The sequence below is a fragment of the Mobula hypostoma genome, chromosome 13 (assembly GCF_963921235.1).
Source record: "Mobula hypostoma chromosome 13, sMobHyp1.1, whole genome shotgun sequence".
NCBI lineage: Eukaryota > Metazoa > Chordata > Chondrichthyes > Myliobatiformes > Myliobatidae > Mobula > Mobula hypostoma.
In genome coordinates this window covers 4,496,608-4,510,865 of record NC_086109.1, presented here as the reverse complement: position 1 = coordinate 4,510,865, position 14,258 = coordinate 4,496,608, and the positions used below count along the sequence as shown (strand labels likewise).

The window sequence follows — 14,258 nt, the reverse complement described above, 5'->3', positions numbered from 1 at the left end:
CACATAAGTTTAGAGTCAGAAATGATGGCAATTCCAAGCTATCTCACTGTGTATTCCAAAATCCTAAACATTTCCTACCCGAAGCATTTTGGATAAGGGGTACTCAACCTGTAGTGGGAAATGTGGCTGCCCATTAACTGGACTCTGAACAATTTGCACTTGTTCCTCAATCACACTCTATTTGCTTGTGCACAGGGAGAACAGCCTGGCCCCTGTCACCAAACTGTTCTGATGTTTGAACAGAGAAATACCATTTTAATACAGAATTGACGAGTGGATACAGATGCCAACCAATTAGTAACCTGGTGTATGTTCACGTTCCTTATTTGCACAATCAATCATCATTCACAATGCAAGTGTATAAAGAGGTTCAAGATTCAGAACTGTTTATTGTCATCCTTCAGTACACGGGTGTAAAGGAGAATAAAGTGACTGTTACTCTGGATTGATGCAGCATCAACAACACATTAAATACAAACAAAACATGATAAATATAAAAGCTATCCTATAAAACACAATGTACAAGTGTGTTTCTCTCTTCATTTAGCAAGTTAGGTAAAAACTGCACTTCTTGGTGGTTGTCATTGAAAATGGTTCCGTGTGATTGGTTACTTGGCCAGCTTGGAAAGAGCTGAGTACAAGAATCCTATGAGACTGGCATCCTGCAAAGAGGGATTTGGAAAAGGAGCATTCATGGCCAAGATGTCAATGGATAATCACTCGTGCTCTCTTCAGGAGCCACCTGTGCTTCACCAATAGCTCTTAATTCTGGGATGATTTCTGGTTTAAAATTATTTTGTGATTTTCACAAACACATTTTATAATGGAAGACTAGCAGGCAGAATAATAGGTTGGGGGTTTCTTTTCCTCCTCCATTGACGCTACCCTCACCTGCATCTCCTTAATTTCCCGAGCATCTGCACCTTACCCCATCTTCGTGCTTCCTTAACAGGGATAGAGTTCCTCTTGTCCTCACCTACAGTACAGTGCAAATATCTTGGGCACATTTGTATAGCTGGCTTCCTCTGTGATTCCCTTGTCCATTCATCCCTTCCTGCTAATCTCCCTCTTGGCACATATCCCTGCAAGCAACAGAAATGCTACACCTGCCCATTCACCTCCTCCCTTACCTCCATTCAGGGCGCTAAACAGTCCTTCTAGGTGAGGCAACACTTCACCTACAAATCTGTTGGGATCATCTATTGTATTCAGTGCTCCCGATGCAGCCTCCTCTACATTGTTGGGGACCGGTCCTCCACTCCATCCACTAAAAGCAGAAATTCCAGATGGCCAGCTTCTTTAATTCCTATCCCCATTCCCATTCCAACATCGATCCATGGCCTCCTTGTCTGCCACAATGAGGCCACTCTCAGGGTGGAGGAGCAACAACTTGTATTCCATCTGGGTAGCCGTCAACCTGATGGCATGAACATTGATTTTTCCATCTGGTATTTTTTCCCCTCCCCCTTTCCTCCTCTTCTGTTCTTTAGTCTGGCCTATCACCTTTTCTCCTCACCCGCCAATACCTTTTCCTGGTGTTCTTCCTTCATCCCTTTCCTCTTCAATCAGATTTATCCTTCAATCCTTTACCTCCTCCACCTATCCCCTGCCAACTTTTTACCTCAACCCCTTTCCCCCTTACCTGGACTCAGCTATCACCGTCTAGTGTACTCCTTCCCCTCCAGACACCTCCTTATTCTGGCTTCTGCCCCCTTCCTTTTCAGTCCTGATGAAATGTCACAGGTCAAAACATTAACTGTTATTTCCCTCCATAGATGCTGCCTGATCTGCTGAGTTCCTCCAGCATTTTGTGTGTGTTGCTCATCAATAGTCTGATGTGTTGCAAATGGATAATAGTGCCTATATCCTCAGTATAGTCAGTTACCTGACGGACATTAATGCTTTTTTTTTGGTAGCTGTTCTTTGTCATCCTCCTGACTTGCCAGCAGATGGCCAGATAGAGGCAGGATTCGGTCCGACATACTCATATGGGGAGACTATCAGCTACAGCTGTGCTGAAGGTTTTCAGATGGTCGGCGAGAGTGTGATAGAATGTAGAGAAAACAATACATTTGTTCCAGAACCTCCCTCTTGCAGACGTGAGTATCCATTTCATTAACTGAGGTTAACAATTAAAAAATTGCTTACAATATAAATAGTGGCCACTTTATTAGGTACACCTGCTCGTTAATTCAAATATCTAATCAGCCAATCACGTGACAGAACCTCTGTAAAAAGCATGCAGATTTGGTCAAAAGGTTCAGTTGTTGTTCAGACCAGACATCAGAATGGGGAAGAAATATGATCTAAGTGACTTTGACCGTGGAATGATTGTTGATGATGGACGGAGTGGTTTGAATACCTCAGGAACTGTTGATTTCCTGGGATAGAGAATGTTTCGAAAAAAGACATCCAGTTAGCAGCAGTTCTGTAGGCAAAAACATTTTGTTAATGGGAGAGGTTGGAGGAGATTGGCCAGACTGGTTCAAACTGACAGTAACTCAAGAAACCACGTATTTCAACAGTGGTGGCAGAGCAGCATCTCTGAACACACAACACGTTGAACCTTGAAGTGGATGGGCTACAGCAGCAGAAGTCCATATACATACACTCAGTGGCCACTTTATTAGGTACAGGAGGTATCTAGTATGGCCACATAATGTATCCACAAAAAATATTTCCTTGTCCTTCGTCTGCTTTTTAAAAATTCTTCAAGTTTTGAATTTTGCAATTAAATTTCAGCCCTTTTAGTTTAGTTACGGTACTGCAAGGTTGTAAGGAATTGTTCCAAATGTGAATGCTGTAACACATTGTGCAGAGAGAAGTTTTCAGAGATAGTAGATGCACTGGATCTATAGGTTCTGTTAGGGATCTTGGAAGTCATAACTAACAGAATAGTAATAAAGCTAAGCTGATACACATTTGGACCATTAGAAAACCTTCAGGAAGGTGCCACTTAAGAAGTAATTTGAACAAGATTACATGGGATTATGGGTATGTATGGACTGTGGTTACGACAGCAGAGTGTAGAATAATTGGGTGGTTGTCAGGTTGTGATGCTATGACCCGTTGGTGCCTCAGGGATCAGTGCTGGCTTCAGTTATTCAGTTGATTTGAATGATGGAGCCAAGAGAAGGCAGGAGAATGGGGATGAGCAGGATAATAAATCAGCCATGATGGAATGGAGAAGCAGACTGAATGGTGCAAATGGCCTACTTCTGCTCCTATGTCTTATGGTCTTAATTGTGCTAATGTTTGAAGGCTTGGTGAGGGTGCAAAGCTGGCTGCAGTGTGCATTTTGAGGAGGATGCAGATATATTGAGTGAATGGGTGAGGAATGTTAGATATACACTCAGTCGCCACTTTATTAGATACACCTGTACACATACTTGTTAATGCAAATATCTATTTAGCCAATTATGTGGCAGCAACTCAGTGCATAAAAGCATGCATACATGGTCAAGAGGTTCAGTTGTTAATCAGACCAAACATCAGAATGGGGAAGAAATGTGATCTAAGCAACTTTGACCATGGAATAATTGTTAGTGCTAGATGGGGTGGTTTGAGTATCTCAGAAACTGCTGATCTTCTGGAATTTTCATGCACAACAGTCTTCTGAGTTTACAGGGAACGGTGTGAAACACAAAACAAAAAAAAAATCCAGTGAGCTGCAGTTCTGTGGGCGAAAGCACCTGTTAATGAGAGATCAGAGGAGAAGGGCCCGACTGGTGTAAGCTGACAGGGAGGTGATAGTAAATCGAATAACCAGACATTTCAACAGTGGTGTGCAGAAGAGCATCTCTGAAATCACAACACGTTGAACCTTGAAGTGCATGGGCTACGACAGCTGAAGCAGCTACAAGAGATACCTTATAGTGTGGCAACTGAGTGTGTGTTAATGACCTGGACGATGAAGCTGATGGCATTGTGGCCAAGTTTGCAGACAATACACAGAGAGGTGGAAGGGCAAGTAGTGTTGATGAAGCAGAGAGTGTGCAGAAGGACAGATTAAGGGAATGAGTGAAGTGCAGATAGAATACACTGTAGAGAAGCATATGGTCATGCACTTCGGTAGAAGGAAAAAAGGCGTAGATTATTTTCTAAATGGGGAGCAATTTCAGAAATCGGAAGTGCAAAGGGACTTGGGACTTAAAGATTAACTTGTAGGTTGAGCCGGTAGTAAGGAAGGCAAATACAATTTTAGCTTTTATTTCAAGGGGACTAGAATATGAAAACAAGGGTGTAATACCGAGACTTTTTAAGGCATTGGTTAGACCACATTTGGAGTATTGTGAGCGGTTTGGGGCCAAACGACCTAATTCTGTGTTGGTCTTATGAATCAAAAGGAGAAGTTTTATCTTTGTAAATGGTGGGGGATTGAAAGGTTTCATTATTCAGGTGAACATGGGTGGTGTCCTTGTACGTGATTCACAGAAAGTTAGCATGCAAGTCCTATAAACATTTAGTAAGGCAAATCGTGTAAATCATTTAGTAAGGCCTTTCTGATAAAAGGATCTGACTGGAAGAGCAAAGATGTCTTATGGGAAATATATAGAACCAGACTGTATTCTACAACATTATATTTTGCATTCTGTTCACTGTCAGTATGGTTCTGTATGAAATGATCTGTCTGGATGGCATACAACCAAAACCTTTCACTGTATCTTGGTACATATAACAATAATAAACCAGTTCCAACACCATGGTGCAAATTTATTTGGAATATTGTCCATGTCTTCTCTCCATAAGAGTCATGACCAACCACTCCTTGAAAGAACACCTGTCTCAGGAAGGACCTGGACCCACTGCAGTTCGTCTATCGCCACAATTTTACGCAGCCTTGGATCACCTAGAGAAAATAAATACCTATGTCAGGATGTTTATTGACTATAGATCAGCATTTAACACCATCATTCCTGCAGACCTGATCAAAAAGCTAGATAACCTAGGCCTCCTGTACCTCCCCCTGCAACTGGATCCGCAACTTCCTAACTGGAAGATCACAATCCGTACAGATTGGAAATAACATCTCCACCTTGCTGATGATTAACACTGGCCCACCTCTGGGATGTGTGCTTAGCACACTGCTCTATTCTCTGTACTCCCATGACTGTGTGGCTAGGCATAGCTCAAACAACGTCTGTAACATTGCTGATGATACAACCGTTGACAGAATTTCAGATGGTGTCGAGAGGGCGTACAGAAGTGAGATATACCATTTAGTTGAGTGGTGTCGCAGCAACAACCTTGCACTCACAATCAGCAAGACCAAAGAGCTGATTGTGGACTTCCAAAAGGGTAAGACGAGGCAACACGACCAATCCTCATAGAGGAGTCAGAAGTGGAGGGAGTGAGCAGTTTCAAGTTCCTGGGTGTCAAGATCTCTGAGGATCTCACCTGGTCCCAACATATCGATGCAGCTATAAAGAAGGCAAGACAGCGGCTATATTTCATTAGGAGCTTGAGGAGACTTGGTTTGTCAACTAAAACACTGGAAGACTTCTACGATTGTACTGTGGAGAGCATTCTGACTGGCGGCATCACCATCTGGTATGGGGGGGGGGCAGGAGGAGCTACTGCACAAGATTGAAATAAGTTGCAGAAACTTGTAAGGTTAGTCAAGTCTATCATGGGTACCAGCCTCCGTAATATCCAAGTCATCTTCAAGGAGCGGTGCCTTAGGAAGGAGGTGTCCACCATTAAGGATCCCTACCACCCAGGACAGGCCCTTTTCACACTGTTACCATCAGGAAGGAGATACGGAAGTCTGAAGGTTCAAGAATAGCATCTTTTCCTCTGCCATCGGATTTCTAAATGAACATTGAAACAATGAACACTACCTCACTACTTTTTTATTTCTGTTATTTTGCACTACTGTAACTCAGTTTTTTCTCTATACTTATCTCTCATGTATTTCATTGCACTGCTGATGTAAAGTTAATAAATTTCACGACATGCAGGTGAAATTAAATCTGATTCTGAATCTGAATTAAGGAAGGATGTATTTGTGGCAGAGAGAGCGTAACAAAGGATATCAGATTGATTCCAATTTTGTCCTGTTAGCAGGCAGAAAGTAAATGGTCTTTTCCCTCCCAGGCTTAGTAGAATGTCAGGTGATTTCATTCAAACATACAAATCCTTCTTATTTTTAAAGGACTGTGTATGTCTGGCCGATCTAGAGCTGCCCCAAGTTAAGGGGACTGCAATTCAGGACAGGTGATGGAGCTTGGTGAGTCGACAACCCTCTGCAGCCTCTTGCAATCCTGTGCATTGGAGCTTCCATACTAGGCTATGATGCAACCAGTCAGAATGCTCTGTACCATGCGTCTGTAGAAATTTGCTAGTCTTTGGTGACATACCAAATCTTAAGGGTCATTTTAGGAATCAGGATATAGGGTAGTGTAAGAAAGTGTCCCTGAGGTAAAATATGATCAGTGATCCTACTGAACAGTTTAGCAGGCACTAAGAACTGAAACATCTACTCCTGCTCCTGGTCCTAATATTCTAAATATGGAAACCAATGCTTTCAATTTTCCAGAGGTTCATCTCTACATTTCCTGCTACTAAAAATTAATTTGATTTTTCCCTTTCTCAGTTCTGATGAAAGGCCCTAGCCTTGAAGCATTAACTCTTTCTCCCTCTATGATGCTGCCTGACCTGCAGTGTTATGTGCTGGAGATTGATACTTTGATTTGTTTTGGTAGCTGTTCAATGTCATCGTCCTGAGCAGATAGCAGATGGCCAGATAGAGGCAGGATTCGGTCCGACATACTCCTATGGGGAGACTATCAGCTATAGCTGTGTTGAAGGCTTTCAGATGGTCGGCAAGAGTGTGATAGAATGTAGAGAAAACAATACGTTTGTACCAGAACCTCCCTCCTGCACACGTGAGTATGCATTTTATTTATTTATTGAGATACAGCAGGGACTAAGCTCTTCCGAGCTGCCCAGCAATCCCCCAATTTAACCCTCACCTAATCACAGGACAATTTGTAGTGACCAATTAATCTACCAACTGGTACATATTTTGGACTGTGGGAGGAAACTGGAGCACCTGGAGGAAGCCCACGCGGTTATCTGGAGAATGTACAAACTCCTTACAGGCAGTGATGGGAATTGTACTCTGAGTTGTATAGAAACATAGAAACATAGAAAATAGGTGCAGGAGTAGGCCATTCGGCCCTTCGAGCCTGCACCGCCATTTATTATGATCATGGCTGATCATCCAACTCAGAACCCAGCCTTCCCTCCATACCCCCTGACCCCTGTAGCCACAAGGGCCATATCTAACTTCCTTTTAAACATAGCTAATGAACTGGCCTCAACAGTTTGCTGTGGCAGAGAATTCCACAGATTCACCACTCTCTGTGTGAAGAAGTTTTTCCTAACCTCGGTCCTAAAAGGCTTCCCCTCTATCCTCAAACTGTGACCCCTCGTTCTAGACCTCCCCAACATCGGGAACAATCTTCCTGCATCTAGCCTGTCCAATCCCTTTAGGATCTTATACGTTTCAATCAGATCCCCCCTCAATCTTCTAAATTCCAACGAGTACAAGCCCAGTTCATCCAGTCTTTCTTCATATGAAAGACCTGCCATCCCAGGAATCAATCTGGTGAACCTTCTTTGTACTCCCTCTATGGCAAAGATGTCTTTCCTCAGATTAGGGGACCAAAACTGCACACAATACTCCAGGTGTGGTCTCACCAAGGCCTTGTACAACTGCAGTAGTACCTCCCTGCTCCTGTACTCAAATCCTCTCGCTATAAATGCCAGCATACCGTTCGCCTTTTTCACCGCCTGCTGTACCTGCATGCCCACTTTCAATGACTGGTGTATAATGACACCCAGGTCTCGTTGCACCTCCCCTTTTCCTAATCGGCCACCATTCAGATAATAATCTGTTTTCCTATTTTTGCCACCAAAGTGGATAACTTCACATTTATCCACATTAAATTGCATCTGCCATGAGTTTGCCCACTCACCCAACCTATCCAAGTCACCCTGCATCCTCTTAGCATCCTCCTCACTGCTAACACTGCCACCCAGCTTCGTGTCATCCGCAAACTTGGAGATGCTGCATTTAATTCCCTCATCCAAGTCATTAATATATATTGTAAACAACTGGGGTCCCAGCACTGAGCCTTGCGGTACCCCACTAGTCACCGCCTGCCATTCTGAAAAGGTCCCGTTTATTCCCACTCTTTGCTTCCTGTCTGCTAACCAATTCTCCACCCACACCAATACCTTACCCCCAATACCGTGTGCTTTAAGTTTGCACACTAATCTCCTATGTGGGACCTTGTCAAAAGCCTTTTGAAAATCCAAATATACCACATCCACTGGTTCTCCCCTATCCACTCTACTAGTTACATCCTCAAAAAATTCTATGAGATTCGTCAGACATGATTTTCCTTTCACAAATCCATGCTGACTTTGTCCGATCATTTCACCGCTTTCCAAATGTGCTGTTATCACATCCTTGATAACTGACTCCAGCAGTTTCCCCACCACCGACGTTAGGCTAACCGGCCTATAATTCCCCGGTTTCTCTCTCCCTCCTTTTTTAAAAAGTGGGGTTACATTAGCCACCCTCCAATCCTCAGGAACTAGTCCAGAATCTAACGAGTTTTGAAAAATTATCACTAATGCATCCACTATTTCTTGGGCCACTTCCTTAAGCACTCTGGGATGCAGACCATCTGGCCCTGGGGATTTATCTGCCTTCAATCCCTTCAATTTACCTAACACCACTTCCCTACTATGTACTGTAACACATGCTAACCACCATGTTACTGTGTGAATAAAGATTAATGCATTCAATTTATTTTCAAATCTGTTGAAACCATAAATGTCTGAAGTCTATTTTCCATGTGCCTTCGATCTATCTGCTTATGTTTTGCTGTTCTTCATTTTGAAAGGTAAAATATGACATCTGGATAATTGTTAGATTTGTATTGACTTTCTCTAAGGCTCCCATCCAGAAATAGAAGTTGAATGTCTGGGTGTAATTTTGCCCCCTCTAATATGTGTAGGTGATGGTGTTCCCATTGAGGTTCTGTCTTAAAACTTTTTTACAGAGGTAAAAAGTTTGAGGAGTTAAGTTTAAGAAGTTCCTTTGTCCCAAAATATCCACACCAGCCATCATGTACCCATCCAGTTGAATCCCATTTACCACTTGGTATGTAGCCTACTTGGCGATTGAAGTGCTCATCCAAATGTTTCTTAAATTTTGTGAGACTATCTGCTTTCACTTCCACCTCAGGCACTGTGTTCGCATTTCAACCCCTTTCTGGATGAAAATATTCTTCTCAGGTCCAATCTAAACCTCTTATTCCTCATTTAAACCATATCCTCTGGTCTTAAAAACCTCTGCTCTGGGGAGAAATTTCGTACAGTCTAAAATAAAAATGAAAATACTTGTAATACTCAGAAGGCCTGACTATACCTGTGGAAGGACGATGTTTCAGGTCATTACATTAGATTACCAGCATTTATTAACAATAATAATAACCGAGAGGTTGGTCATGACTAGACTGAACTCCTGCCTCAGCAAGGACCCGGACCCATTGCAATTTGCCTATCACCACAATATGTCAACAACAGATGCAGTCTCAATAGCTCTTAAAGATGGCTTTAGACCACCTGGACAACACAAGCACCTATGTCAGGATGCTGTTCATCGACTATAGCTCAGCATTTAATACCATCATTCCCACAGTCCTGATTGAGAAGTTACAGAACCTGGCCCTCTGTACCTCCCTCTGCAATTGGATCCTCAACTTCCTAACCAGGAGACCACAATCGGTGCGATTTCGTGATAACATCTCCTCACTGACGATCAACACTGGTGCACCTCAGGAGTATGTGCTTAGCCCACTGCTCTACTCTCTGTATATACCCATGACTGTGTGGCTAGGCATAGGTAAAATACCATCGATAAATTTTCTGATGATACAACCATTGTTGGCAGAATCTCAGATGGTGACAAGAGGGCTAACAGGAGTGAGATATGTCAATTAGTGGAGTGGTGTTGCAGCAACAACCTGGCACTCAACGTCAGTAAGACAAAAGAGCTGATTGTGGACTTCAGGAAGGGTAAGACGAAGGAATGCATACCAATCCTCATAGAGGGATCAGAAGTGGAGAGAGTGAGCAGTTTCAAGTTCCTGGGTGTCAAGATCTTTGAGGATTTAACTTGGTCTCAACATATCGATGCAGTTATAAAGGAAGCAAGACAGCAGCTATACTTCATTAGAGAGATTAAAGAGATTTGGTATGTCAAGAAAAACACTGAAAAACTTCTATAGATGTACCAGGGAGAGCATTCTGACAGGCTGCATCACTGTCTGGTATGGGGAGGCTACTGCACAGGACCGAAAGAAGCCGCAGAAGGTCGTAAATTTAGTCGGCTCCATCTTGGGTACTAGCCTACAAAGTACCAAGGACATCTTCAAAAAGTGGTGTCTCAGGCAGCGTCCATTACTAAGGATGTCCAGCACCCAGGGCATGCCCTTTTCTCCCTGTTACCATTAGGTAGGAGGTACAGAAGCCTGAAGGCACACACTCAGTGATTCAGGAACAGCTTCTTCTACTCTGCCATCTGATTGCTAAATAGACATTGAACTCTTGAACACTACCTCACTTTTTTACTATATATTATTTCTGCTTTTTTGCACGATTTTTAATCTATACAATATTTGTATACTGTAGTCAATTTATTTATTTTTCTTCTATACTATGTATTGTATTGAACTGCTGCTGCTAAGTCAACAAATTTCACGTCACATACTGTTGATAATAAACCTGATTCTGGTAATAATAATAAGTACTTTATTGATCCAGAGTGGGAAATTCTTTTGATACAGCAGCAACATTTAAAAAAACACCTAGCAGTGTGCAGACTTCATAATAAAGTACAGAATAATAATAGACACAATAATAATGTACCAATGTGCAATAATAATGTACAAAATAATAGAGACTTTTGTACTATAATCTGTATTCTCTTATTGCACAGAGATGAACTGTTGTGTATGCTTATTACATTTGGTTGGAAAGATTTTCTGACAGAATTAGTCTGCTTGAAAAGGTGCTCTGTTGCTTATTTTGTAGGTCATGGAGAGGATGTACCAGATTGTCCATAATGGATGACAGCTTTTATAGTTTATAGTTCTATTAATTTTAATTTTCTTATTATCTATCCTTGACCTCTTATGATTTTGTACGTCTATTTTTCCCCTTTCAGTTTCCTCTGCCCCCCCAAAAAATCAATCCCAGGTTATCCACTAGGTGCTCATCACTGAAATGTTCCATCTTGAGCAACATCCTCGTGGATTGCCTCTGCACCTTCAAAATTCAACGTAAATTTATTATTGAGGTATGTATATCATATACAATCTTGAGATTCATCTTCTTGCAGACAGTCACAAAACAAAGAAAGACAATGGAATCCACGAGAAACTACACACGACAAAAACCGACAAAGTGCATAAAAAAGAACAAATTATGCAAATAATAAAAAATAAAGAAGTAAGTGCATTCACATGCTTCCCAAGTTGTTACTGTACAGTTTGTACCCACTGAAGCCTAGTGTAACCAATGGTGAAGGAGTCATGGAGAAGTACAACACAGAAACAGGCCCTTCGACACATCTAGTCCATGCCAAAACTATTTAAACTGCCTCCTTCCAACAACCTGCACTGGAACCGTAGCCCTCCAAATCCCAACTATCCATGTACCTATCCAAACTTTTCTTAAATGTTGAAATCGAGTTCGCATAGACCACTTGCGCTGGCAGCTCGTTCCACACTCACAGCCCTCTGAATGAAGAAATTTCCCTTCATGTTCCCTTAAAACTTCTACCTTTCATCCTTAACCCATGACCTCTGGTTGTAGTCCCACCCAACCTCAGTGGAAAAAGCCTGCTTGCATTTACCCGATCAATACCCCTCATAATTTTATGTACCAGTATCAAATCTCCCTTCAATCTTCTATGTTCTAAAGAATACAGTCTGAACTTATTCAATCTTTCCTTATAACTCAGGTCCTCCAGACCTGGCAACATGCTTGGAAATTTTCTCTGCACTCTTTCAACCTTGTTTACATTTTCCTGTAGATAGGTGACCAAAACTGCACACAATACTCCAAATTAAACCTCACCAACATCTTATAAAACTTCAACATATCATCCCATCTTCAGTACTCAATACATTGATTTATAGTGGCCAATGTGCCAAAAGCTTTCTTTATGACCCTATCTACCTGTGACACCACTTTCAACAAATTATGCACCTGTATGCGCAGATCCCTTTGTTCTACACATTCCTCTGTGCCCTACCGTTTACTATGACCTACTGGTTGGTCCTACCGAAGTGCAAATCCTCGCACATGTCTGCAATAAATTCCATCTGCCACAGTGAATATTTAATAGAGGTTCTGTTGCTTTTCCCCAGATCAATTTCTACCCCTCAACCATCAGACTCTTGAACTGCACTCATTTGCCCTATCATTGAAATGTTCCCACAACCAGTGATCTCATTGTGAGGACTCTTTATCTCATTATCTCATTCTTTATTGTTATTTATTTACATTTGTATTTGCACAGTTTGTTGTCTTCTGCACTCTGATCTTTCATTGATTCTGTTGTAGTTACTATTCTGTAGATTTGCTGAGTATATCTGTAGGAAAATGAATCTCAGGGTTGTGTATGGTGATATATATGTATTTTGATAATAAATTTAGATAGCTAGATAGATATTTTATTGATCCCAAAGAAAATGACAGTGTCACAGTAGCATTACAAGTGCACAGGTGTGAATATTAGAAGAGAGGTAGAAAGAATAAAAATAAGTTACTACAAACAGTCCAACAGGAGTGGGAGTCATCACTTCCTTGGCTATTGGTTGACTTCATTATAGAGCCTAATGGACAAGGGTAAGAATGACCTCATAGAGTGCTCTTTGGAGCAGTACAGTTGTCTTAGTCTGTTACTAAAAGTGCTCCTCTGTTCAGCCAAGGTGACAGGCAGAGGGTGAGAGACATTGTCCAGAATCGCCAGGATTTTCCATAGGGTCCTTTGTTCTACCACAGCCTCCAGTGTGCCCAGTTTGATTCCTATAACAAACCCAGTCTTTCTAATCAGTTTATTGAGCCTTTTGGCATCACCCGTGTTGATGCCATTGACCCAGCACACCACCGCATAGAAGATTGTACTGGCAACAAAAGACTGGTAGAGCATCTGAAGAAGAGGCCTGCAGACTCCAAAGGACCTCAGTCCCCTCAGGAAGTAGAGGCCCTTCTCAGTCTCTGGCCTTTCTTGTACACAGCCTCTGTGTTGGTGCTCCACTCAAGTCTGTCATCCAGGGGCACCCCAGGTACTAGTAGGTCCTCACCACATCCATGTCCTCACCATCAATAGTAACAGAGAGCAGTGCAGGCTTGGTCTTCCTAAAGTCCATCATCATCTCCTTTGTCCTACTAATGTTGAGCTGCAGATGATTCAGCTTGCACCATTTGACAAAGTCCTCCACCAGGGCCCTGTATTCATCCTCTCGTCCTCCCTTTATACACCCAGCTATTGCTGAGTCATCAGAGATTTTCTGCAGATGACATGACTCAGTATTGTATCTGAAGTTGATGGTAACGAGCTGTTGATGTGGTTTGGGCTTATACAGCACCAGCTAGCGACCACTATGGTAAGATTTACTTTGAACATTGTTATAAAGTACACAACTTGGAGACACAGTACTAGTTCTTTACATTGATTTTGGAGGCTGGTGGTGACCATTTCTTTCAAACATGAATGGGCAGGAGAGAGGCTGACTCTGTGATATCTATCTATCTATCTATATCTATTTATTGACTGATTCATTGATTGACATACAGCGTGGAATAGGCCCTTAAAGTCATGCCACCCAGCAATCCCCCAGATGAATCCCAGCTTAATCACAGGACAATTTACAATGACCAATTAACCAACCACCCAGTACGTCTTTGGACTGTGAGAGGAAACCAGAGCCACTGGGGGAAACCCATGCGGTCACAAGGAAAACGTGCAGACTCCTTACAGGTAGTGGTGGGAATTGATCCGGGTCAGTGGTACTGTAAACCGATGTGCTAACCACTGCACTACTATTGCACTGTTGAATCCTGTGTTCATTGTTAAAGTGGTGGGATATCAAAAATGTCATTGTTGTAAAACTCTTAACGATACCTTCCTGTCAATTGTCTTATGAACCTATTGGAGATCCCGGTGTCTG

General features: G+C 42.2%; 1 protein-coding gene across 8 annotated transcripts in view; it reads left to right on the top strand.

Moving 5' to 3' along the window:
* Positions 1-14,258, top strand: part of LOC134355880 (sushi, von Willebrand factor type A, EGF and pentraxin domain-containing protein 1-like) — a 64,181-nt gene that overhangs the window by 17,375 nt on the left and 32,548 nt on the right. For 4 of the 8 annotated variants that reach the window (XM_063066401.1, XM_063066400.1, XM_063066399.1 and 1 more), the window contains 2 exons: positions 1,917-2,099; positions 6,705-6,887. In XM_063066401.1, the coding sequence (XP_062922471.1) occupies positions 1,917-2,099; positions 6,705-6,887 (366 nt within the window). The remainder of the gene's footprint in view (positions 1-1,916; positions 2,100-6,704; positions 6,888-14,258) is intronic. The other 4 variants (XM_063066406.1, XM_063066404.1, XM_063066403.1 and 1 more) reach the window with 2 other exon arrangements.